We start from the raw sequence: 27,628 nt of genomic DNA, 5'->3' as shown, positions 1-27,628 counted from the left end.
ATAAAGAATTTTACAATCATCCTGGATTTTTCTGCTTCTCTCACACCTCACATTCAAGTCATCAGTAGACCTTGCCTTTTCAACTCTTAAAATATATCCATATTCTACACACTTCTCACCACTTCTAGCATTATCACTCTGGTCCAAGCCACTCTCAGCTCTCACCTGGATTATTGCTAATATGGTGTGGCTTCTGATTAATTTTCCTGTTTCTGCTCTTGCGTGTGTTAGTGGATTCTCAATACAGTGACCAGAGAATCTCTTTTTAGTGTAAATCAAGTCTAATCATCTCAGAGCTCAAAGCCCTACAGTACTTCCCATTTGACCCCAAGTGAAAGCAAATTGTCCTTATAATGGCCCAGGAGGCCATTCAAGATCTGACTTGCTGCTTCTCCAATTTCATCTCTTACTCCTGTTTCCTCTGCTAACTCCCTTGCTCTCCACTGGCCTGACACTGACCTGCCCAGAACCAGAAGATGAACTGCTGGGAATGTTTTCCTACTTGATGTGGACGCAGGATATAGGACAATTGGACTTTTCTCAGGGGAGACACCTTACACGGCCTCAGTGAGGAGAAGCTACTGGGTCCCAGGACAATTGGATGGCCAAGCTCATTGTTGGGAACTGACATTAGGAGGAATGATACCTGGCTCCCAGGAGTATCTGGGATGCTGGTCTATGAAAGGGCTGTTGCTCCATTTGTACAGATGGCAAGAGATTTTCTCAGGGATATAATTTTCATGCTCTCTCTCTGTGTTCAGTTGCATGAGATCAGATGTGAGTAGGTTTTGTTGGGGGAGGAGTATGTCATTGCACAGTGGAGGCTCTTCTCATAACTGCAAAGTCAGTCACAGGTCTTTCCGATGACAGATGTGGACCTTGGAGCTAGATGGTGACCTTGTAGAAGAAAAGCAGTTACCTGCCCTGGTTCCTGGAGGCTACAGGTACCATTTTAACAATGAATCATGATCCTAGGTGCCAATGACCAGCTTGCCCAGTGTCGGCCAACCTTGTCCTTTGACTTACAGATTGAATTGTGGCAACCTAGTTTAGCTTTGTGTATGTAATGTTTTCAGTGGGCTTAGGTACCAGATGCTTCTGTCATCCCACTCTGTGTTCCCTCTGCCCACCTCTGAGTTCAGCTGTGGTTGTGGTAGGCAGGCTGCAAAACGATCGCAGCTCTACTGGCCATGTCTCTCTGCTCCTGCCTTAGGGCTTTGGCATTTTGGAGCTTGCTCAGCTGTAGCACAGGGAAACCTGACAGAGAAGGGGATTTAGCACCCCAGGGGCAACCCTCAATGAAGGAAGAATTGGGTTCAATGGATGAATGCCCCAGATTCTTGTCCCAAGGTGGAATGATCCTTTGGTACATTTTACGCAGGTTCTTGTGGGGTTCCTGGTGGAATTGAGCCCAGTTACCTGTGGGATTAGTTCATTCTTTATTGGCTTATCTCCTTCCTTGTTCCACTCTCCCTACTCTGTCCGTTGTTTCCTGGGATCATGTTCCAAATAAACTCCCTGCACCCATCATCTTGTCTCTATTCTTCTAGAAACCCAAATTAAGGCAAACCCGGCATGTGGGCACAGGATAGTCAAAAGCTGTCACTCTGAACATTTGCTGTGTGTTAGCTCCTTTGCTGACTTCTCTACAGACATCAGTTCAAACTCCCAATTTTCCAGATGATGAGCCAAGGCACCGAAAGATTCAGTAACCCCCCAGGGTTTCCCGTGCCAACTTCTTCCTCATGAGAAAACATCTCTTCTTACTTATGACACTAGAGAGAGGCAATGTGATATGAGCTTTTCTGACTTCCTCCCCCACGATGTCTCTGAGCCTCTGATTTTTTTCTTCCTCCCACATGGTTTAGGAGGTGAAACTTCTACAAAGGAAGCAACATGAGGCTTGGGGTTGGGGGCACATGGTCCTGGGTTCTACTTGTGACTCTTCTACTTATTAGTGTCTGACCTTGGCCAGATACATTTTTGTTTCTGGGCTTCATGTTCCTCATTCATAAAGTGGGAGTAATCATGTCTTAAAACTGCAATGATTGGATAATGTTTTACTAAACGCTGTACTTCCAGCCTGTGTATCACTATACTGTTTCTGAGGAGGACTGCAATCCATATCATGTACTTTTCATGGCTACGAGTTTCACTTTTTACTCCGTCAATCATAGTTCTGTTCTTGAGTCTTTATTCTCTTCCTCTTCTCCCACTTGATTGCTTCTTTTCTCACATTTACTAATATGTGCTCATGTCTTCTCTCTCACTCCCTCCCACAACCAGTAACTGTCTTGTCACTCCATGTTGTCAATGAAGCCAGCAACACACTGCCCCATGATCATTGAAATGTCTATTTATTAATAAGTGGTGCAGTATTTGTTTTAAGATAGAACATAAAAAATCAGGTAAGAAGTGTTTGCATAATATATATGGAAATCAACCTAGTAAAGTTGTTCAAATATTGGACAGAGCCAGAATAGAAATTACACATACAGTTTAAAAATTACAGGAAATCATATTATAAAGAGCACTAAAGGCCACTTGTGGAATAGTCGTGTTCCCGTGTAAGCCAGAATGTGAAGAAAGCCTACTTGTAGCATGGAGACAAATTCAGGGAGCAAGGCACCAGAATTCTATGCCATTAAAGGGGGTTAAAGAAAATATAATACAAAATCAAATACAATGGGCTCACATCACTGGAAACCTCAATCTGTTCTGCAGAGATGGGTGTTTTCCATCACTGCTACATTAGAAAGAAAAAAAGGAAAAGGAAAAGAAGAATAGCCATATCCCATTGAAAGCAACATAGAGAGAGCATTGTTCTCTTTAAAACAGGAAATGATTGACAGATCTGATGAAGTAGGCCCATCCTTCTAAGGTGATTTTTAAGGTGGGGCAGAGCCTGCCTTGTGTCTCCAACTGTGAGATCTCTGACGCTTGGAACGTGGCTGCCACCCATCTCAGAAGTGGTCCTCCCGTGTCGGAAGTGGTCCTCCCGTGTGAATTCTTAACCCTCACGGGAACATGGAGGGTGGAGCTGCTCTCCCTTCCCTTGGAAAAGTATTCAGAGAGGAAATCGGGCCCAGTTACCAGATTAGTTGACTTACACTGGGGAACTGTGATCTTTTTAATATTGAGGAAGAGAAACACAACTGTTGTGAGCGTTTGGCCTCCCAAAGAATGTTTCTGCCGACAGACACACCATCTCTGCAGGATTTCCAAGGCCTGAAATAAAGGTACAATCTAGAGACAAAAGACCAGAATCAGGAAGGACAATTAAATTTGTTTGGATAAATCAATGACAGGAGATCTTGGGTGTGTTTGGGTGTGTGTGGGGGGGGGTGCAGAGAGAAGCACAAGGGGCGCTTGTGGGATTATCTGCAGCCATACGAAGCTCTAAGAGCTAATGGATTCCACCATGAACAAGGTGAAAAACTTATGTTTTTCCAGCTGCTGACAGCTGGATTGTGAAGTCACTCAAAGGTACAGGTAGGACCCACTGAATAGCTGCATGGAGCAGCTGACACAGGAATCATGCTTCTCTCTGGGAAGCCAATGGGTCTGATTGTTTTACTATTAAGTCCATTGGGCATAGGAGGGCAAGGCATGGTGGAAGACCACAGGGCCTGATGTGGGGGCATTTCCATTGACCTGGAAGATGCAATAGGGGGAGAATAATCTTTGAAGATACACGAGCTTTGGTTACAGCTCCACTTCTGGAATGCATGGCCTTTGGCAAGGTATTGCTCCGGTCAGGTTCAGTTTCCTCAACTATACAATGGAGACCTTAACACCGCCCACACAGGATTATGGTGAGGACCGCCGGGAAGTCGAGAGAGAGGACCATCACATCACATGCAACTCACAATGACAGCTTAGGATAAGTTTCTCTCCCCTTCCCAGACCTGTCTTATGGACAGAGCGGGATAGTGAAGAAAACATGTTCCCAGTTTTCACTCCTCTTAGGCATCAGGCTATAGTCTGATGGCAAATCTAAGAGGAATTACAAATATATTCCTAAGCACTAGCCAGGCTTTTGACTGCTTAATTATATGTCACACTCAGGTTATTCTTAAATAGAGCCCATTTTTTACTTATTTCCCCAGAACAGGGCTATTTAGAGGCTAAGAAGACAGGTAGAATGACAGTCTAAAATTACTGCCATCCTTCTGACTTTGCTTTAGAATTTCTGGTTCAGTCTGACTGAGAAGACCTGAACACCCTTCTATGGGGTTTAGCAAGGGCAACTGGGGAGCCCTGCCAAATTCTGGTGAATCTATCCCAAGCACAGCGTAAGTGGAAAAGAACTATGTTAATCCTCATTTGAGCCAACAGAGGCCTGCTTACTTTCTAAAATAACTTCCCAGTTACACAAACATAAGATGTCTTAAGTTGAATCCTGTCTGCTTCTCCACAGCTTTTGGTGACAACCCTAGAGTACCAGTTGTGAACCAAGCAAGATGGGCATTCTCTGAGACAAAGAAGGAGAAACAAGGCTATCCCCAGGTGAGATTCAGAGATCCCATGTGAAGGGACACCATAGTAGAACTACCAACCTGGGGTCATGTCAATACCCAAAGAAATCACATCCCATTTCTTAAAATCAAATCCATAAACTATTTTTTCAATGCAAAATCCAGTTAAATTGGCTTATAGATGAGGATACCCCCCTGAGGCATGGCTCTGGAGTTGAATGAGTCCAAGTGATGGGCCAAAGAGCTGAACTGGTCCAGGTTTGGCAGGACCAGGAGGGGACGAAGCAGTAGAGGTCCGAGAGATGGAGGGGAGTGCTTGCATGGCCATGAGGTTCTTCTTTATTCCTTTTCTTAACTGCGGCAGCAGTGGTTTGTGCCAGACCTTTTGAGGTCAGCAGGATTTTGGGGAAGGAACATTGCCTTTCAAGGCATGAGATCAATCATATTCCAGAGATGAGAGTAAGTTCCAACCAATGTGTCTGGTTCAGCAGTTTCTTGAGTGGGCCAGGAAGTCCTCGTTCATCTCCTGGACTGACCCACAATGTTTTCTTCTCGGTTGCTATTTCACTGGAGTTTTTAATCTCCAATATCTGGACCAGAAGTTAGAAGACCTACTTTCTTGATTCACTCTGCCACGCAGTCACTCATTTAGCCACTGAGTGACTACATGATTCCCTTTATTCTGAGCCTCTGCTTCCTGATCTAAGAAGAGTGGTGGTTGTTCTTGGTGATCAAGGGCTCTTCTTGCTCTGAACATCTATGAATCTATGAAATTGTATCTCCCTGCATCTATGATAATGAAGCAAGCCACTAGTCACAATTTTCCTACAGGGATAACAAAGCTGAGGTTGCTAGAGGCTGGGAACAAATCCCCCTGGGGAGACTTTGAACGAGCTTGAACTCTTTCTTCTGGAAGTTCTCCATTCATTGCTAGGTTGTTGTCTGGCAGACATCATGGTATAGCATGGCATTGCCTCCTACAGATCATCCTTTGAGACAATGGTGTAACATGCGGTATTATGTGTCCAGTGAAATGGCCACAACCCAGGCACTGCAACCCAAGAGTCCTGCCACCTTCATTCCAACATCCCTGTCCTTTCTCATTTCATTTATAGAGATGTACTTTTTGAAAAAAGCCCCTGTGAAAGTGCCTGAATTGGGATGGCATTTCCACCACTCTTTTGGAAAAAAAAAAAAAAAAGACTTTCTGGGGGTAAATTTGGAGTTCATAAATAATACTTAGGACTGAGGCAGTGGATTCCACACATGGTATTAAAAAAGAAAATGTTTGACAGTCTCCAGCCACCATGGCATTGAGGTCTTTTCATATACCGATTGTCTCACTTGAAAATCAGGAAAATCAAACACTTCCGAGTGTCTGGAAACTCAAATTTTCTTCCAGGTCATGTTTATATCCTTCCTGTCTCTCTTTGAGATTCCCACTGCTGGTTTCCCAAAACACTAAAGCTATGGAAATAGCCTGGTTCCTAACTAGGTGATATTCTCACCTGGGCATCAGGTTAGGGGACTGTTTAGGGGACCACTGGCTCAGTTTTGAATAGCGTAATATTAGTGACACCAAAACTTTAGGTGACTTGGATACAAAGCAAGGACTTCTAGTCTTTTTAGAAGTTCATCTCCAAATAAGCAAGCCTTCAAGGACAAGTAAGGACATGAGGCAAATTGCTAAAGATGCCTGGGGTTCAGAAAGCAAAGAAAATCCCTATGATCCTAAGGTCCTTGGAAGCATATTCACAGAAAACAAATTCCAGCTGTGTGGCATCTTCTGGAGGAGGCCAGAGGTGTGCTTGTCAGTACCATCCAAAGTGCAGTCAACTTCTTGAACCACTGAACAGATTTCTTCTCTTGCTCCAGGAGAATTCGATTAGCAGAGTCCCACAGGCAGAGTGACACCTTTTCTTGAAATAGATGTTGTGTCTTGCCTTGTACCATAAACCTCTCTTTGTCAACACAGTGAAATGGAAGTAGCCCAGCTTCTTGTCTGGGTTCGATCACTGTCAGGATTTGGAGAGGAGAAAGCTAGTTTTTTTTTTTTTTTTCCAAGAACCTTCTCAGATACTCCATAACTTCCTTTGTACACAGCGTATTTGGATCTATAAAGTCCAAAGCACTGGAGCCCAAACTCAAAGTTCTCATCCAACCACTCAGTCTTCCTTAGCTGATGGGGTCATTATCTTTTTGATGGAGAATTCTTGCTCTCACTTTCCTCCATGCTGAATCTCCCACTGATTGATTCTAGGCGACGAAGCATTTCTATCTGTGTAGTTGTCTTCAGGGATAAAATCAGATACTTTCCATTCTTGGTAAACATAGTTGGAAGGTACTTCCAATATTTGAGGCCACCAGAATCCTAGCTTTTTGGTGGTAGGAATTGTGGGTTTTTTAACTCTGAATTTCCAGTGCGTTACACAGTGCCTAGCAGACAATGGTGCTTAGTAAATCTCATAAATGAATGTTTTTATTACATTCTCAGTAGAGTGGTATGGATTTAGAAGAATGGTCTTGCAAATTATAAGTAGATCCTATTCTATTAGGATTTCCTACAAGTAATTCTTCTTTTAACTCACAGTGTCTAGGAACTGCCCTGCACAAAATAGGCAAGGCATAATGCATTCATTGTTGACTAAAGGAGCTCAACTTGAACTAGAGTATATCTTGGTGGTGGTGGTGGTGGGGTTTCCAGATGCTTCCATTGAAACTAGAGCTTCATTATATCATTGTTATATCTACTAAGTCTAAGTTCTCAGCTCCCAGAAAAAGTATAGTCAATGAATAGAACTTTCTCAGTTTGATGTTTCTTATTCTTTTCCTCCCACAATTCTTTTTCTTAAACTTCATGTTTGCTTGCGTGCTGGTGTCAAAACGCACACTTGATCTCAAGTATTTTCTTCTCAGCCCAAGAGAATCACTTCTCACCTCACATTTGGAAGATAGCCTTATCTTATTCATTTTGCTCCTTCTAAAGAATGACCTCTTAAAGTTTTCCTATATCATATTCTGATACACAGAAACTGAATACCTATCATGGGATTCCATTTCCGCTTGAGGGCATCATTCATAGTTTTTACGATGGAATTAATTTGCCACGATTTCATGGGATGCTATTAAAACTATTGAAGTTTCCCCAGCCATCTTCAGGACCACTGGTATATCTGAAGCAGGATGATCTTGGGCCACATTATTAACCAGTCCTGTTGGACTCTTCCATCATGCTGTTCTTTCATCTGACAAAAAGATCTTTGTGGAAGCACAGGTTGTTTCTCCCATAACTTAAGTTCAATCCTCCACCTGGAATTTCTGCTTCATCAATGCTAGCCATGCTGCTGATGCTGCCTGTGAGCAGGCAACTGGAACAGATTTGGCTTGCTTCTTTGGAATGACTTTTTTTTTTTTTTAAGGAATATCAAAGCAGAATATTCTAGATCATTTTCTCTCTCTGTCACTTAAATGGGAAAGAAAAGCTCTTAAAAATGTCTTATCATTCATGAAACATGTATTTTGTCTTTGTCTGTACTGGTAATGACAGCTTACTACATGTTGGAGACAGGATGATAATTGACACAACGCCAGTCCCTGTCATCCTGGCCTTATGATCCAGCAGGGGAGACTAGACTGCCCTCCTATGGTTTAAGAAATAATACAAGCTCTTACCCGTCGTAGGTTTTTAAAAGAACCTAAGGGAGTCCTCTAACTTTGGATCCGTGGTAACTATTTTTAGCTTGAAGTTGGGAAAGTCTCACTTGTCCATCTGAGAACTCCACTGGGTTCCTGGCAAATGCATCTAATGGTAAGATACTGAGGCTAGTCAGTTCTGTAAGAATCCTAATAAGGTAGGTAAAAATAATTGGTGCGTATGTAGAGAGTTTGATTCATTCTCCATTTTTTTTTTTGTTTTGTCTCATGTACATAAAGAAAAACATTAGTCACATGTGAGATGATAGGTAGCTCAACCACTTGTAGTAAAAGATTCCAGGAGGGTCAGAAGCAAGAACCAAGCCCTAAGGAAGGGGCATAGGGTTTCTTGGGTCATTAATTCCAATGGCACTTTCATGCATATGATCCATTCCTTTTGCCCTTCAGATTGCTAGAAGGTCAAATGGTAAGCTGTAGGGAGGAGGGTTCATGTATGAATTGTGTGATCATTCTTGTGTATTTCCCACCTTAGATGCTAGAGCCAACTCCTCTCTATTTGTAAGATTCTCCACGTAAAATGCTGTTCTACCTCTCACAATGCCTGCCCTGGGCCAGAGATGGCAGGGTTTGGTTGTGCATTTCTAAAGTTGGGGACCACACCTTCATTATCAATGTACCATTGACATGTGGCCTGAAAGGAATCAAAATCTGAGAGACTAGTTCTTCCCTCCAACAAAGTACAAGGCTCCTGCTTCAGATCATGATGAAACCAGCAGCCAGGTCACTGCCACAGCTACCACAGCTCTTGACAAGACTGTGAGGAGAACATCAGTGCCATTTGTGTGTAGACAGGGCCCTGTTGATCATCTTGGTGGTCACCATGGCAACCATCCACAACCAATGCTTAGATGTGGGATAAGAGCAAGACGGTGATGTTGTGGCATCATAATGTAGCTAATGTAGCCCAAGCCTAACAGAAACCTTTTCCTTCAAAGTGTTTCAAAGGGTAGTGACACCTTGTAAGAGGCCGCAGGATGGCTTGTGCTTAATATTAATACTTATTCACTAGGGCAGTGCTTTCCGGGGGGAGGGGTCTGCTTATACTTTGGCTAATCTTCTGGCTATGTGTGGTTTAAAAAATCTGGAGGAGTAAAATTGGATGATTCTGAAAATTTTTCCACTTGCATATTAATAAATGTTGTAGCTTGCTTGCTTGCAGTGTTTGTTTTCTTTTTTCCCCTCGATCCAAAATGAAATGCGGCAGGCAAGCATGTTTTACAGTAAAAGCCAACAGCCCCCTCTTACTGGATATATTGTATTGTGGGTGTTTTCCACACGACACAGTTCAGGTATCTTGGCACAATTTCTGGGTCCCAGTGTATAAAGGGCAGAGTGGTGTGAGAGGAGAAGACCAGGGCATGGAGCGAGTTGGCCGACTGGACTTTGAGTCCCAGCTCTCTAGGAGACGATGATGTGACCCCGGGCTTGTCTCTACCTGAGCCAAAGGTTTCTCATTTTTACAAAGAAGAACTTGGACCAGATAATTTCTGGTTTCTAATTTTCTTTTGAGATGGATATTTTGTACAAGTAGCATGGGGAGGAATGTGAGTTGAAACCTCATTTTGAAGGCACTGATCTTAGCTCTTGCCCAGAAGGGCACCCTACTTCTGATAAATTTAATCATCTTTGGCTACATATATTGGAAACTATTTGAACTTGTGTGTGCGTGTGTGTGTGTGTGTGTGTGTATATGTTTTCTCCTCGCCAATTCATAACTCAGTCGAAATGCTACACTTGGGATTACCACGGATGAGGGAACAGGAAGGATACAGACAATGGCAGACCAAGCGAGGTCCCTTTGAGAGCTTTTAGATGGTTTTGCTAGTTTTTCCCGAAGAAAACGATCTAAAAATATTCTTGGTTTTGGATAGGCGATAACGATTTTGTTCCTTTCCTAGCGTTTTAGCTCTGTTGGCCACCTCTTCGATATGCAATGCATTTTCGTTCGCAAACTCTTTGCTTGCTGTAGAGAACAGCTAATCACTGGTCTGTTTTACACAAAGGGGCAGTGGTTTGAGAAAGAACTTAAACTACATTCCCTGCTTACCAACCAAACCAAAACCCAAAGCAGCCAACCAAATAGAGCGCAGCTCGTCAATAATTTCTCCCCGTCCCGGTCCAATCATGATTTAAAGTAAGAACAGCAGATAAATGTGTATCCTAGAAGAGATTAGCGGTACCATTTATATATTGTAAAGTCATGCAAACCATGCTGAAAAGGAAGCGGCTTCACTGTGGTGACCTGGGGAGGAGGAAGGCCGTGAAAAGCCCCTGCCCGGGTCGGGGGCTGCCGCGCACATGCATGTGTTTGGTGCAGCCACTGGTGATCTCACTGTTAAGTGTCGGGTGTGAGAGCAAGTGAGCTATACAAAGTCTGTCTACATTACAGGAGGATTCAGCCCACGACCCCTTTTAAATGGGCTTGTTGGGAGGGGTCCATACTGAATCAGAAATTCCATCCCCTGTGGATGACAGAGGCATGGAGCCGCTGGGGGTGAAGGGGTCCGTGTCCGTGTCTGTCTCACCCTCGGCGAGGTAACGTTTCTCCCTCATCCAGCTCGACCCCCCGCTCGGGCCAAACACGTAATCGTCTCTGTCTTGGGAGATGCTGAAGCCACTTGGGGACCGCTCCAGCTCCTCATGGTTGACCGACATCAGGGACAGGGGCGTGTCACTGTCCCGTGTGAGGCTCCGTCTGTGCCGGGGGGAGACCCGGTCCGAGCAGGGCCCGTGCAGTTCAGCCTGGGAGTGGTAGCTCACTCGGGAGTCGAGAAGAGTCAAGATAGGCAGGACGGTGGGCCTTTCTGCATACGTTGCTGCCGAGGAGGAGAGTGTTGCTGGAACATTCCCAGAAGTGGGTCCTCCTCGGGGCAGGTTCACTGGGTCGTGGGCAAAAAACCCATAGGGGCCGACTTTGTCGAGGGGCACCTGGTGGAAGCTGTAGGGGGTCTCGGGGGGCCCTGTCTCAGAGTAATTGCAGATGATGGTTTTCAAGTCGGAATCTCTGTTGTCCTCTAGCTTCTCCACCTCGGCAGGCGAGGAGGTCCCCTTGGTCGGGTAGTACTCAGTGACGTGCACCTGCAGCCTTTCCATGTGCTGCATGTGCATGTCCACGAGGAAGTCCAGTTTCCTCCCCATGTCATGAACCTGAAACATACAAGGAACGGGGAGTCACTGGTTTTTCCGGGTGAAGGTAGATCTTATCCTTCAGAAGGAAGCACCACCAGAACCTACAGTCACCTTCTGGAAAACAGGAGGGTTCCTGCAAATCACAATCTTAACAACATCTGACTATTTTGTGCTTCCTAACTTGGAGCCCTGCACATGTCTTCGTGCCAATCCAGAAATGACCTGGCAAGGGCGTTCTGGGAGGCGAACGCTGGAACCAGAGAAGTGGTCTGAAGACAAGTTGTACCGCAGGAGGAGGTGGCCTGGCTGCTACCGGTTGGGTCAAGGAGCAGGAGCTCTTGATTTGCAAAGACTTGCTTGGACAGAAGCTTGTGGGTTGTTAGTGTCCATTCCTTCCTACCTGCTGTGTAAGCCTAAAAGCTGCAAGAGCAGTGGGGAGCAAGAACTATGCCTCTTAGAACTGGAGGTCCCACCTGGGGGCCGGGGAGTGGGAGCTACACTCAGGGAAGCTGTATCTGCTCCTACCTGCAAAACCGGGAACTGACTTAGTCTTTGTGAGCGTGTGTACACATAGATGTATGTGTGCATGCGGGTGCGCACGTGTGGTAGTCTCTCCCCAACAAGTCACAACTTGCACTGCAGACAGGGACAGCATCCCCTCTTGCAGGTGAGGACAGGTAGCACGGCACTAGGCAGAGGTTGGGACGGTATCCAAGCCTTAACAGTATCCAGCACTTAGAGCTTAGTAAGTACCAGACTCTGCTTGATGCCCTTTTCTTTTTTTTTTTAAGATTTTATTTACTTATTCATAGAGACACACAGAGAGAGAGGCAGAGACACAGGCAGAGGGAAAAGCAGGCTCCATGCAGGGAGCCCGACGTGGGACTCGATCCCGGGACTCCAGGATCACGCCCTGGGCTGCAGGCGGCACTAGACCGCTGTGCCACCAGGGCTGCCCTTGATGCCCCTTAAAGATGTTAACTCATTTCATTTCACAACAGCCCTACCTAGGAGGTGGAGACTCTGATTATCTCTCTCTTACAGGTGAGGAAACAGAGGTACAGAGGCAGGAAGTAGCTTGCCAAAGGTCACAGAGCTGGGAGTTGGAAGAGCTGAGATTATAAATTAAAATGTAAAAATGAAAAATGATATTCTTGACATGCCGAGAAAGCATAATCATGCAAATTTCCTCTTGCCTGTCTTTGCACAGATCCAATTTATGGGGTTATGAATAAGATAAGAGGGCTGGTAGGGATCCTAGTGGAAACGGACAGAGCCATGTGTCTAGTGTGCAGTTGAATGGACTGTGCTTCATAGTGGCAGCCCCTTCACTGCAGAAATGAGAGGGCAGCTCCATGGAGTGCTGGACGTGAACGATTTCTCTTTCTGCCCTGACTAAATCCACCCAGAACGCCCCTTGCTCCAGGCCTCTCCAGATGAGCCACATGCTGACTCGGACTCTGAGGACTGAAGGACTGGGAACAAAGGACAGGGGGTGAAGGGAACTAACATTTTTTAAGGAAGCATCTCAAGGTGCGCGCAAAGAGCATCTACACCGGTTGAGTGTCTACTGCATACCAGCTACTATTCTACATGATTCACAGGTACCTACTCATTCAATCCTCATAGTACCCTGGTGAGGTATTAGGATCCCCATTTTACAGATGAGGATGCTGAGGCTCAGGACAACGAATGAACTTGCATGTGGTCACAGCCAGTAAGTGCTAACTCAGATTTAATTTTCACCTCCTTTTTCTGAGTGGTGAGGGCTCTGCTATGTTATCGTCCTATGGGGGAAAAATGACATTTGAAAATACAGGTTACGTGCTTTGCTTTTTTTGGGGGAAGGAAAGGAAAGACCTACCTGTCTTTCGACTTTGACGAACTTCCCCATCATGCTTTGGTCTTCAATTTCGATGTGGATGCTCTGGCTACATATGGTTCATTCCTAGGAAAGAGCCAACAGGTCTGTAAGATCGATGTACCTATTTTTGCTTTGCCAGGCTGCCTCAGTGGAGTGGGCCATGGTCCCGGGAGCTATCATCCCCATGCTCACGCTTATGCAGTCTGGAAGAGGCCTACTTGGCTCTGGAGGCACAAGCTCTGCAGCAGTTGTTGAAGCCAAATAAATATCAAGCTATTTTAGGAGGCTTTGGGTCAGAGTTAATATAGCACCTAGCTGTGCCCAGAGGGTTCAAAGTGCCTTTAAATCACATTCCTTTGGCTTTCAGTGTTGGACTGAGGTTGAGAGCTTCTACTCTAAATGTGTGTGGGGTAGGCTGGGCTGGGGTGGAGGGGTGGCTAATCTCTGAAATTCTACATAGTGGGTATCAACATCTCATCTGTTCCATTTGGTTAAGTGAGGGGAAACAGAATGAGAACCTAGAAAATGATGCAAAAGAGGATGTTGGCCAGGAATGGGATTGAGACGTGCCCTGCATTGGCTCCTTGGTGGTGCAGGTTATGTTCCATGGAGAAGAGAACCTGCAGGGAGCCAAGCCTGGCTATTGCTCACAACCATTATGTCAGGCACTTTGTAAGTAGTTGGTTTTCTCTTTTAGAGGCTACTGACTGCTGCTAAGTCCATGGCCTGTCTCCGACTTAAAGCAGACATCGGAAATTCATGGCTCACATGCTAATTCCAGCCTACCAGTATTTTCCTTAGCTTGAGCAGAGTTTTAAAACATTTAAGCCATCTCAAAAATAAGGAATTTCACACGACATCTGGATATTCCCAGTTCTTCTTGAAAAATTAGCCTCTTTGAAAACAGAAGTTACCGATTCCTAAAATTGGCAACAGTGGAGCAGAGCAACGATGACCTCCTTTGGATGGGGTACATGCCCTCCAGGAGCCCAGGGCCCACCACTCCCTATTCTATCCCCAGGACTGAGGCTGAAGGCCTGATGCCTTATGTCATCCCACTTCTGCTCTTACTTTGCTAATAAGAAGGAACCTTATTGCTATCAGGTTCATGGGGGTTCTTAAACATGACTCCATTTACTCATCCATGTTCCCTGCCTTGAAGACCTCTAGGAATAAAGAAGGTGTAAATTCGGGCAGTGGACTTTCTATAGGACCGCTCCTGGCTCATCGAGGCCAATACAAGGGACATCTCCAAACACTTAGTGTGGGCAGAGCAGAACTTCCCTGCTCTGCCTGTGACCATGTGGTCAGAGTCCTGATGTCTGATTTCCTTCTCTGGGAAGAGGTATGGTCTATGCAGGGCTAACTATGCAGGAAAAGCCAAACAGCCAACCAGCAGATGCCTCAGCTCTGCTCACACGAGGTATTCTTTGTGTTCTAAAAAACTCACAGGGCTCCTCTGATAATTTTATAACATAGAAATTGTTACATTTATTTTCAACAACGGAAGAAAGGAGTGTCACCCACTTTTCTTCATTTTCCCAAAAGGAATGGCAATCCTCCCCAACCCCCCAACCATAAAGAAGTGAGCTGAGGTTTGGAGATGGGGATGGGGATGGGACATGCAGCGGGTCAGTCCACGTCCTCATGTCCCACCTGGGAGATTGCTGGGATGGGTAGGTGAACGCTGCCCCTCTCTGAGACTTCTTATGTTTTGGGGTGGATGGAGGTCCCGGGGTGAAAATCATGTCTATTCTGAAAGAGACACACAAGGAAGGGATTACATTACAAAGAGCTTTACAGGCAAAGAGGGGAGAGGAATTCCTGCTTTCTTTAGTCAGGCAGGGTCTGAAATAATATAAGAGAAGGGGGGGAGGGGAGGGAGAAGGAAAAGAGAGTGAAGGAGAGAGAATTTATAATCTCCAGATACTATTATTATTATTATTATTATTATTATTATTATTAACTAGTAGTAGTGAGCATATCTCCCCATCCCAGGGGAGAGAGGCAGCTAAACCAGAAACAGGGTGAGGGTCACATCTTTTTAGTTCTTACAGGAAATGTCATGTGTGCTGAAAGCCTATCTGGTCTTCCAGCATTTTTATTCTCTTTCTCCAAACATCTGATTAGGGAGTTTTCTTGCGAAACCCTAGGCTTTGTTTTCAGTTGTGCAGATGCTGCTGCTCTGCAGGATTCCTGGCCAGTGGAGGGATGGATCTGCATCTGCTCCTGCACCTTGCTTCCGTTTCTGCATGAGGCGCAGGCTCCTCATCCATTCTGCCCTGAGCACAACTGGACACAAATGCCCCCGTTGCCCTGCAGGACTGGGGCAAGGTGTGGGAGCTACCTTGAAGGCTCACTACAGGCCCAGGACCACTAAGACCATGCACTCAAAAGTAGCCATGGGTCGTTCTGTTTCTCTGCAGACCCGGCCGCTCCTCCACTGACCCCACCATATACTCAGCCACCCTTCTCTTCTCTTTGGCCTACCACAATATCAGCATGGCTGGGGGTATGCGATTAGCTTATCCAGGTGGTCAATCTCCAGCCAGGACTCTTTGAAATACATGTGCCTAAAAAGTCCTGAAAGCAATGGCAGCATGAAGGCCCACTCTGCGCACATTAAGATGGGCTAATATTTTTGATCTGATATGTCCTAGACATTATGCTCCATCCATTTCTCAGAGAGCCATATTTGCATAAATAACAGCACGTTAGGCTCAGAACTCATTTGCACATTCATTGGTGAGGCAGGCATTGAGCACTGACTGTGTGCCTGCCACTATGCTAAGTAACCGCAGTTGATAATTCCATTTGTGGATAAGGCAAGGTCACAAATAAGCATTCCTCCAACCCAACATCATTGTTAACTTCCTGTTCACTCAATCTGATGGTCCTGTTAACTCTGCAGGACACCCCGGCGGGAAAACATTATTCAGATGAGGAAACCAAAGTCCAGACAGGACTTGACTTGTGTCCACTTGAAATCTCACACAGGCCAGAGAATGAGCCCCACAGGGGGCTGGGGTTTCCCCACATCAGTTCTATGTCTTGACATCATATTGTCTTTTGTTTTTTTTTTTTAATGGGTTTTTAAGAGAGAATTTTTATAATTCATTAAAGACCTGATAAATTTAAAAAGTGGGAAAAAAATCACACATGGACTCATCATCTCAGTATAGCTACTATTATAATCTGGGGAAGACCTACTCTTTTCCTGTATAGGTTCCCTATACTGGAGTGTGTGTGTATAGTTTTAAGTAAACATGTGCATATGTTTTTGTAATCATACTGTCTGTAATAATATATACATAATATATACTATTAAGTAATAGTATATGTTACATAATTTGCAATATGAATATGTATGAATAGTATATATTATTAATATCACATACTTGATGCAGAGAATATATATGAAAACTCATTTGTATACATTTAAGTACATAGATATATATATATAGGTATAAGTGTGTATATATGTATGACTGTATTATTAGATCACATAATTTTTTAATCTGATTATGTACACTTTTTTTTTTTTTAGAAAGAGATAGTATGAGCAGGGGTTGGGGTGGGGCAGAAGGAGAGAGAGAATATTTTTTTTTTTGAGAGAGAGAGAGAGAGAGAATCTTAAGCAAGCTCCACACTCAGTGTGGAGCCTGATGTGGGGCTTGATCTCATGATCTGAAGTCAGGACCTAAGCCAAAATCAAGAGTCAGACGCTTAACTGACTGATCCACTAAGGTGCCCCTCATTATATACATTTTCTAAATGTCATTTGATGGTTGCATAACTTTTTAATGAGAGCAGGGACCTTTTTTTTTTAATCACTATATATATTGTTGAGAAAGTGGGATGCGGTGAGTTAGACAGAAGTTGTGTAGCCAGTTGGATCTGATGTGACTTCTAGCTCTGCCATTGATTAATTTTGGGTAAGTCCATTGCCCCCTTGAGCTTGGGTTTTATCATCTGTAAGAGGATACCTACAATGCAATACCTCATGAGGTTATAAGGGCTTAGACACATATTTGTAGAGCATCCAGGTGCTCAACAAAAATTTAGTAATTGTGAGTTGGACATTGATGTTGTTTCTATACCATATTTTCACTATTATAAATAATACCTGATGAACATTTTTTAATATGATGAAAAATTTATATTTATAATTGGACATTCAGACTCGGTTGATAATCATCTCAATCTTGTTGACAACATCCAAAATATCACAATCAGGGGCTAGTCAGACACATATGCCTTTTCTTCATGAGGACCAATCAGGGTGCTGACCTTGGCTAAGGTCAATGTCATAGAGCTTCTTTGTAGCCTGTTTGGTGCTTGTTGGCCTACATATTCATTAGTTCATCCATTCGATGAACGTTTTTGTTCTTAAAGTTTATCCCTGGCATTCTGGACCATTTCTGAAAGGCTTTCATCATAAGCTCTAGCTAGCTTCATCAGGCTTGATTCCTAAATGGTCAGGAGAACAGAGTTCCTCCAGATGCAACTGTCTTACCTCGTCTGAAGGTACTTTATCCTGGAAAGCATGTCGAGATGTCCTGCAGAATATTGCTCAATCACATCCTTCACGTCGTAAGGCCTCAAAGTCTCCTTGAATTTTTTTTTATAGAGACGGAATTGTAGAATTCTGCAAGGCAAAGTGGAGACATGTGTGCTTCATAAGTAGAGAGAAAAGGAAACTATAATCCAAGCCTAGAAAACTCAGGGGCAGGGACAGAAAAGAACTAAAGAGAAAATGAATTGATAGGAGGGTAAGGGTGAGGGTAGTTCCAATTCATGGTTCTGGTTCACACCTTCGAACCACACAGAGTTAGGCTGGCTAGTGTCTCTTCTTCATGACTATCTCCCTTCAATCATTTGAATAATAATAAAATCATAGTAACAGTAAGATCTAGCATGTATTGGGAATTTGTTCCAGGTCAGACACTGAGCTAAGTGCTTTATGTACAACATGCTAATAAATCAACTCGTAGATGATAAGACTGTGGTCCAGAGAGGTCCAGCATCACCACAGGGCCACCTGGCTAATAATGTCAGAGCTGTTCTCAAACCCAGGTTTATATGCTAACAAGGCCCATGCTCTTAATCACTGACTGTGTGACACTGCTTCTATTTGAGGACAGCTGACTAATTTCTTCCTCAACAGCCTCTTTAAGTATTGGACTTGTGTGCCTAGAAAAGAGACATTATATTCTATTCCCTAAGTTTTCTTAGCTTCTTAGTAAAGTGGGGCACCCAGAACTCGTAGATCCCAAAGCCTCCCCTTCATCATCCTGGGAATCAATGAAGAGACCCCAGATGGCTAATGTGAAAATTCCATCATGGGATCAACCCCCACTGAGCATGGCGTCAGTTAAAACCCCTAATCATAGGCTGGTGCCAGAAAACACGGCCTATCCCAGGACCTCTCTTCTCCTACTTGCCCTGGGTCTCTTTCTGTAGTGCATTCAGAGTTCATTTTGTTTGTCATAGCCCAGGTCCAGCATCTCAACACTATTTTGGCATATTTATTATGCCACCCAACTCGTGTGCCATCCTTTCCAACTGGGTGCCATTTTGTAAACCTGTCCTTTATGCAGCTCTCTATAAGGCAGGTGTCAGCACAGTGTGGCTCACAGGCCAAATCTGGCTTACTGCCTGTTTTTGAAAGTAAAGTTATGTTGGAACACAGCCACCCCCATTCACATATGTACTTCTATGGCTACTTTTGTGCTACAGAGTCAGAGCTGAGTACTTGCAACAGAGACCTGTGGACCACAAAGCCTAAAATATTTACTATTTGGCTCTTTATGAAAGTTTTCCAACCCCTGAACTAAGGCGTCAATAAAAAAATTCTAAAAAGAACAAGGCAGAAGCCAGACCATGGACCAACCTGGCAGAGACTTTCTTCCAGGTTGACACAGACTCATCTTTTCTTTTCTTTTTTCTTTTTAAAACATATTTTATTTATGTATTACTTGAGAGAGGTGGGAGGAGAGACAGAGAGAGTACATGAACAGGGGAGGGGCAGAGGGAGAGGAAGAGAGAGACTCTGAGGCAGACTCTGTGCTGAGTGTGGAGCCCAATGAGGGGTTTGATCCCACAACCATGAGATCATGTCCTGAGCCAAAATCAAGAGTCAGACACTTAACTGACTAAGCCACCCAGGTGCCCCTCATTCACTATTTGTTTGAAGAAAATCTTTCAACCAGTTATGAATCTAAGTAGTTTTGCTTTCATCCAGCCATAGTTCTGTCACATTATACATGTGGTGTCATGACAAACCAGGTCAATGGCTTTGCTGAGCTTCACATATTATAACCCTATTGTGCTTCCCTGATGCACTGGACTAGGAATCTTGCTTAAAATAACACAACTAGTTCTTGGAGAAGCCACTTTAGTTTCTAGAATTCACAGCCACCATTGTAGAGTGCTTAGAAGCCCATGTCCTGATCAAAGTTTTCTGTTAGTAAGCCTATTTTTATTTTCTTGTGGAACTCTGAAGCAAAACAAAAATAGCCAGGGTAGATTATAGTCTCTTCTGATACCCACACAAAAAATCCTATAATTGACTATCTTGCTGAAAATGCTAATTAAAAAAAGCTAGATGGATGAAGACAGAGAAGAAGGGTTATTCTGGGTAAGAAGCCTATAAAGGAAGAGAACTCCTACAAAGGAAGCCTATAAAGCAAGAAAGCTCCACGTCAATATACCCGCCCCCTCCGAGACCTGTAAAATAAATGGTGGCCAAAGCCAGACAAGAGCATAACAATTGGAAATACGGTCAAGAGGCTGTGGGAGCATTTTTATAATCCAGTGAGCAAGAGTTACCCATGATTCTCTGCTAATGTAAAAATCATTTTTCTTCAGGCAGTATACCCGTTAGAGTATTGACATGCTCTTGGACCTGACTCAGGAGTTACTTGACGGGCTTCCCACTGCCCTTCCCAAAGCCAATATCCTGTGGGAATTGAACTAGGGCCTGGGGAGGCCCTCAGTGGGGAGGAGGGGGCCTCACCTGACGGCTCGGATGGCGGCCTTCAGGGTAGGGATCATCTCTTCGATGAGGAAATCATTTCCGTAGGCCCTGTCTTCTGCCATGGGATCGCCTGTCCCAGCATCTGGGAGGGAGACACACATATCAAACAGCAGGCCATGGCATGTGGAAAGGCTTGGGGACCCCATCTGGTCAGAGCTATCAACGCTCAACTGCCAGAGTCTTTGCTCCCACTGGGTGAAACCATGTGGTGTTCTCCAGTTGTGACACCATTCAGGCCTTCTTAGCATGTCCTTCTATTCTCCAGACATGAGTGTCAGAGGTGCCCGAAGTTCAGGACTGTTGACTAGGGAGAAGGCTAACAAGGTGGTGACTAAGTTTTGGGGTTCCTGAGTGGCCTCTCAGAGACTAAGGGCATCCATCTACATGCGTGTTACAGTCAGACACCCGAGTCCAGATTCTTGCTCTGTCAGTCACTACCCTGGTGGCCTTGTGGGGTCACCTTCTGAGCCCTGCTTGTCCTCCCTTGTCACAAGCCAAAGGGACATACAGACATATTGCTCTTTTCTATGACCTCTTCCCGCACCCGGGGGTACTGAGGCCCCTAGGTCTCGAGATCACTCTGCACCTGGCCCTGTCTATCCTTCAAGTTGACCTCCATGTAGCCACCCTTGGGGATCAAGGCTTTCAGTCCCAAGGCTCCCTGGAGGTACCTGCTAGATGAGTGTGGCAATCCTGGCCTGGAGAACAGCTAACTTGGGAGCCCCCTGCTCCCTGAGCTGTGGGGAGGTGCCACAGGTGCTCCCAGCCTGGCGGGTGTGCATGGGGTGAAGCGTGAAACTGGTTCAGGAAGGTAGGGATGGGCTGCTCTACAAATGGGGCAGGTCTTCCCTTTGGGGAGGGAGGGATGGAGGAGAGGGAAGGGAGGGCAGATCTTCCCCTGGGGAAGGAGGAAGGGAGGAAGGGGAGGGCGAGTGAGGCAGAGGGAGAAGAGGAGGAGACAGAGAGCCAGGGATGAGAAGGGCCTCACCTTCAGAGCTCTGCCAGAAAGCGTAGGCTTTCATGCGGAAGGCGGTGCGGAAACGTTCTTTATTGTTTAAGCCCACAGGCTTTGGTTCTTTAGAAGGACTTTCTTCTATGGCATCTACATTCAGAGGGGTAAATAGCTTTCCTTTAGTATTGCTACCACGAGGATTAGAAAGGCGAACCCGATCCAAGAGACCCAGCTTTTGGCTACAAAATAAGCAAAAGTGAACAATTTTCCTCCTTGAGTGCAGGCTTTCGTGATTCCCCGTCCCTCTCCATAAAGACTCACACTTGACCTCCACGCGTGCTGGGGGAGGCTAAAGCTGACTTGGCGGCTCGGGGTGGGACGGGGCTCGGCAGCTCATGAGCCAGGACCCCGTGGGCACGCTGCTTAACTTCTCTGCACTTCACTTTCCTCGGATGCTCACATGGAGCTCAAAGGACATAGAGGACATCAAATGCCCAGCTCACAGTGACAGGTGGCTGAGCTCCATGCCTTCCCCTGTCCCGTCTCCTCTGCATCAGTAACCTCCTTGGTACCATGCTCTGGTGCTCAGGGAGCAGCTCTCACAGAAGAGGCCTTTCAAAGGTTCTTCAAACAGACTCGAATGATAGAAATTACAGAAAGCAGGCACCCTAACCCAGATGTCTGCAGATCCTCCCACCCCGTGGATAGCACGTGGAGGGGAGGCGGTCCCTAGGCTTGGATGGGGAAAAACAGTGCATCTTTAGTTTACTAACCTCTAACTGAAATCAGCACATCTCTCGATTATGAATGTGGGTAACAAACCCTAGCAATCTCCTCAATGCCCCAGTCTTAACCTGTGTCTTCCACAACAGAAATCACGGGGCATTTTAGATCTTATTATCTCTGGGGACTGCTGTGCTCAGAGCTGTTTCCAGATTATAGTAGTATCCTGACCGGCCACAGGTCTTGTCATTAAATCCATCACGGAGAAGCACATGCACGCCTGCGTCTCAAATGTTTTAGTATTTTGATAGTTAACAATACAGTCTGTTTCTTTTGTAAACTGTATGCATTTTCTTTAAGAATTCGAGATTGATTCTGAGAAAGTTTCCCTGGACTTCATTACACTGCCAAAAGTGTTCTTGGCGTGCGTGCACACACACACACACACACACACACACACACACACACACACAAAGGTTAGTAAGTCCCACGTAAAGTAGCCCCGGTGCAAAACTGGGTCCAGCTCCACCCCTGGCCATGCAGGTGACCTTGGGCAAATCCGTGCACTTTCTGAGTCTCAGGCGTCTCATCTTTAAAGTAGGGATGCCCGCTCTCCTCTTTACCTACTAACTATGAGATGATGTTATCAAGGATTTGGCGTAGAGCCTGGCACACAGTAGGTGCTCTATAAATATATTATTTTTTCTCCCTCTATCCCTCTATTTCTCAACCTCCACCCCCACTCTAGTGGACACGAGGAACAAGGGCCTTTTACCAGAGAAAAGCCACGCTGCAAGTTTTCACACATCGACAGACTCCACTCAGTGGCTTCCTCCTACTACCCCACACAGAGCTTGGCACACGGTGAGTGCACCATGTACTTGTAGAATAAATGAGTAAGTGGATGAATATGGGTTATTGAGGTCACTCTGCATTGGCCTGAGCTGATTTAGTTTTTCTAAGGAGTGTGTCGGGGTATTGCAACCATGTGCTTTCTGCCAGAAGCTTCTGGTATCTCTGTAGCAAGGGGGTGGGGGGGAGGTCATGGGTGTTGGAAACTTGGAGGAGCGAAGAACACTCGCCTTGCTGAGCAGGTGCCCTGAACTCTCTTAGCACCAGATCCTCAATGGTACGCGGGCCTAACAGCACCTGCTGCACAGAGTTTGGTCCGGGGAGCATGACATATGGGAAGATGTATAATGTTTCCTGCCTTCGGCCTGGCAAAGAGAAGGCACTAGGATATATTTGGTTAATTAATAAGTGAATGAACATATGGATGGGCAGTCATGACTCCTGGCTCCCTCTGGAGTGTTCTCTCTCTCCCAGTGTCGTTACATTAATAACCTGACCAGAGTACATTCTGGGAAACTCTAGTACTCAGATGGCTCTTTGCTCCCTGTGCCAAAGACAGATTTTTCAGAGTGGCTTTCCTGACCAGTTCTGGATGAATGATTGCTAGGACAGAGAAATCTACCAGGGGCTGTGGGCTAAAAGTACTGGACAAGGCAGGAAGTCAACTGAGCAGATAGAAGGCTTTCTTGCCCATGAGTTCAGTAAAAGGGGGACTTTAGGACAGTCTCCCACCTGGTCTGCTTCTTCTTGGCACCTGCCTACTGTGTCTTGTGATACCATCCAGCGGATCTGTCCTTCCATCTGCCCCAAGACTCAGGCTGGCCCTGTGTCCCCACCTGCATGGTTGGGCATGCCCAGCTCCTCCACCTGCCCCACGCCCTGCCTTCTCAGCCCACCTCATTGTTAACTACCTTTAAAAAAGCCTGGGCATCCCCCCTCCCCTGGAAATCAGGTACTCCCCAAGTGCTCCAACAACATGCTGCAGTTTTCTCTGTCACAGTCACACAGCGTGTGCAGGCTGCACGTTTCTACTGCCCCACCCCCACCCCAGGATGTGCAGTCCCAGCAAAGCAAAGACTCAGCCTGGTTGTCTCTGAGCCCACGACCCACCCTTCCTCAGCACATTCCCATGTTCAGGGTGGCAGCGAAAATCATGGCCTTTGGGGCACTCCCAGCCCTGAAGGATAAGGTCCTGAGGAACAGGTGACCCGGGATACAGAAGTCACTCTTTCTGGCTCCAGCTCCTCACATGTAAGGTGATGACAGCTCTCGCTGTGCGTGGCTCTGCAAGAGTTAAATGAGGGAATGCATGGAAAGCTCTTAGCCCACTTCTGGAATGAGGATTGGAGAAGCCTTCAGTGAATGCTGGCTGTCACCATTATCTTGGTAAATAATCCTCTTCCTGCAGAAGTAGGAGAGGGCTAATGGCATGTGTGTAAAGGAGGGATAAAATTTCCTGAGCCACAAAATAAGTGGTTTTTAAAAAAATGAACCAAGATAAGTTCTTGAGATTTATATATTATTTTACAGTGCTTCCTAATGCCAGTCTCACACACTCACCATTGTCACTTAACCTGACCTCAGCAGGAGATAAGTGTATATACAGAGGTTAATTCCAGATCAACTAAGCAAGACAAGAGTAACAGCAACCACACTGTCCTGACTGGAAATCACAACACCTGAGATTTAGGAAGTTAATGAGAGGGCCCTCTTGGTTCTGTCTGTGTTGGGATTTAGGATTTGCCTGTTTGGCATTTCAGTACTTTCACTGCAACCTTTAAGAGTCTGAATTGCTTCGGTGATGTTTATGTGATACCCCATGGTCACAGAGGACGGTTTATGAGAGATTCCAACAGCATTAGGAACCCAGAGGCGTCAGGCATCAGTCAGAAACCTCAGCTCTGAATTATTCCCAGCCATCACACCTAAGAGGCTTACAGAATTCCTCCTCCAGCAATGGGGGTGATCAGCTTACTTCTTAATTGCATTGCTTGAAATCCAAGACTCTGGAGGATAATTAGATGCTAGGCAAAGTTCACCCCTGAAACACAATCCCATCTCTGCCCTTCTCCTTATGGATTTCTAGCACATAATTCGGGCTTGGAGAGTTCTACAGGTCTTGCAAAGCCTTCCTTGGAGCTGACATCAGATTTTCTTGGCTACCTGGGGGCCCTGATTTATTGTGAACAAACTATTTTCAAACATGAATTGTAAAACTAGAAATAGATAGATTAGAGGCAGAAAAGTAAAAATCAAAAAGTAAAGTCTGTCCTGGCAGATATAGCACTTCCCCTGGGCTCCTGCCTCCGGTTACTCCAGCCATGTCAAACTCTATGCAGTTCCCTGACATTCACGCTTCCTCGCCTTTGTGTGTGTCATGACCTGTACCCAGGAAAACCTTCATCCTTCCTTTTATCTAAATGACTCTGACTTTTCATCTGAACTTGGTCTAAGCATCAGCCTCAAGGCTCACTTCCCCTCTTTCTCCAATTACCTATCCACTCATTGTGGTTTCTGTGGGCCTTTCTCAACCATGGCCCTTGGCCACCATGGTGAAATCTTTGAGTTACTAGGGATTCTTTTTCATCAAAGCAGTGGTTCTCAACTGGGGGAAATTTTGCCCCCCAGTGGACATCTGGTAATGTCTGGAATCATGTTTGATTGGCATAACTTGGGGTGTGCTCTTGGCCTCCAGTGGGTCAAGGCCAGGGATGCTGCTAGACATCCTACAAACACACAGGGTAGCCCCTGACAACAAGGAATCATCCCACCCAAAATGTCCATGTTGTTGAGTCTGAGTAACTAAAAGGTAAGCTAACTGTCCACAAACCATACTTGGGTCAATTACCCAGTACCTAACACAGCACCTGGCATGCTGTCACCACTGAAAGCGTTATTTGGATACTGAATGAATGAAAGAAAACAATACGTGATCTTTTATTAATAAAATGCATCCAACTTCAGCTGAGGGAGGGATGCTGCATGATGGAAAGAGTGGACTTTGGAGTAAGAGATCTGTGTTCAAACTTCAACTCTGTAGTTAAGATTTCAACTTGGTTAAGTGATTAGCTCTTTCTGATTTAGTTTTTCCACCTGTAAAATAAAGCTAATGTTATTTATTTATTCAACAAAAATGTATTTTACACCTTGTAAATGCTAGGCCCTTGGTAACCTGCTGAGGATATAGTAATAACTGAAACAGACATGGTTTTCAGCCTCCAATGAGCTTATGATGAGGTTGGGGAGACATATAATAAGCAAACAGACATGCAGACTGCTAGAAATCTGACCAAGGAACAAAGAGAGGGCAGTAGTGGAGTGTAACAGGAGGTTGACTTTGGTGGAGTGGTAAGGAAAGGCCTCTTGGGTAGATGGGAAGACCAATTAAGTGGCTGGTCTCAGTAGTGTGAGATCGAAGTGATGGTAGTCCGGATGGTGAAGCTGAGACCTGAAAGGTGAGAAGCCAGACCTCAAAGAAAAGGGGCAAGCATTCCCTAGGCAGAAGAACCACTTGTGGGTACAAGGGGTGTGAACACTGGGTGTAACAGAAGGGGGGTACATGACCAGAACATTGTGAATGAAGGGCAGAGTGGCCCAAGGTGAGGTAGGAGACGTGATTGGCAGGAATTCTAGAAGTATGATTCAGAATTAAGAACAGAAAATATAAATTTCCGCTTGATTTTAAGGGCACTTGGAAGCCATTAAGAGTTTTATGAAGGGAAGAGTATAGCAACTTTGCATTTAAGAAAGAACAACCCTGGGATCCCTGGGTGGTGCAGCGGTTTGGCGCCTGCCTTTGGCCCAGGGCGCGATCCTGGAGACCCGGGATCGAATCCCACATCGGGCTCCCGGTGCATGGAGCCTGCTTCTCCCTCTGCCTGTGTCTCTGCCTCTCTCTCTCTCTCTCTCTGTATGACTATCATAAATAAATAAAAAATTAAAAAAAAAAAAAAGAAAGAACAACCCTGTTCACAGCAGCACTATTCACAATGCCAGAAGGTAGAAACAACCCAAAAGTCCATCAAGGAATCAATGGATAAATCTACACAGTGGAATATCATTCAGGGAGGAAGTTCGGACACATGCCACAATTAATCTTGAATGCATTATGTAAAGTTAAATAAGCCAGTAACAAAAAGACAAATAGTGTATGATTCTACTCATATGAGGTATCTGGAGTAGTCAAATTCATAGAGATAGAGAGTAGAATGGTGGTTGTCAGAGACTGGGGAGAGCAGAAAATGAGTTGTTTTTAATGGGTTCTGAGTTTCAGTTTTACAAGATGAGGCAGTTCTGGAGATTGGTTGCACAACAAGGTGCACATACTTCACTATATACTTAAAAGTGATTAAGCCAACCATTTTTCTGTTATGTGTATGTTACTACAATCAAAAATTAAAAAAAAAAAAAGGAACAAAACAGCTGCTTGGTGGTGGATTGAAGGAGAATGAGGACAAAAAAAGACCAATGAGAAATCACGAAGTTTTCCAGGTGAGAGGTGCTAGTGGCATGAATCAGGGTGATCATGGTGGGAGGAGAGTAGAACTCTGACTTGTATTTTGGAACCACAACAGTCTTCCCTGATGGACTCCATGTGGTTTGTGAGGGAAAGAGACAGATAAGGAGCCGCTGCTAGGTTTCCAACTACACAAATGGGTAAGTGGTGATGCCATTGTTTTAGATGAGCAAGATGGGAACAAAAAAAAAAGGAGGGATTTGGAGAAGAAACCAAAAGTTGAACTTGGCAGCCCCTTTCCGTGACACATATGCAATCACACACTTCGTACAAGACTGTTATGTGAGGCAGATTTTACTAAATTGTGAGATTTTGCCTCACAGCTCAAATAACTTAAATTGAATATTAGCTATCACTACTA

At 45.1% G+C, this 27,628-nt stretch overlaps 1 protein-coding gene across 1 annotated transcript in view; it reads right to left on the bottom strand.

Moving 5' to 3' along the window:
* Window positions 1–2,340: 2,340 nt before the first annotated feature.
* Window positions 2,341–27,628, bottom strand: part of KCNQ3 (potassium voltage-gated channel subfamily Q member 3) — a 299,372-nt gene continuing 274,084 nt past the window's right edge. The window contains 7 exon segments of the mRNA XM_041769690.1: window positions 2,341–11,339; window positions 13,186–13,238; window positions 13,241–13,269; window positions 14,842–14,940; window positions 17,702–17,833; window positions 20,204–20,306; window positions 21,213–21,415. Of these exon segments, the coding sequence (XP_041625624.1) occupies window positions 10,605–11,339; window positions 13,186–13,238; window positions 13,241–13,269; window positions 14,842–14,940; window positions 17,702–17,833; window positions 20,204–20,306; window positions 21,213–21,415 (1,354 nt within the window). The 3' untranslated portion in view covers window positions 2,341–10,604.

Source organism: Vulpes lagopus, chromosome 9 (genome assembly GCF_018345385.1).
Source record: "Vulpes lagopus strain Blue_001 chromosome 9, ASM1834538v1, whole genome shotgun sequence".
Taxonomy (NCBI): domain Eukaryota; kingdom Metazoa; phylum Chordata; class Mammalia; order Carnivora; family Canidae; genus Vulpes; species Vulpes lagopus.
This window is presented reverse-complemented; position numbering and strand designations above follow the sequence as displayed.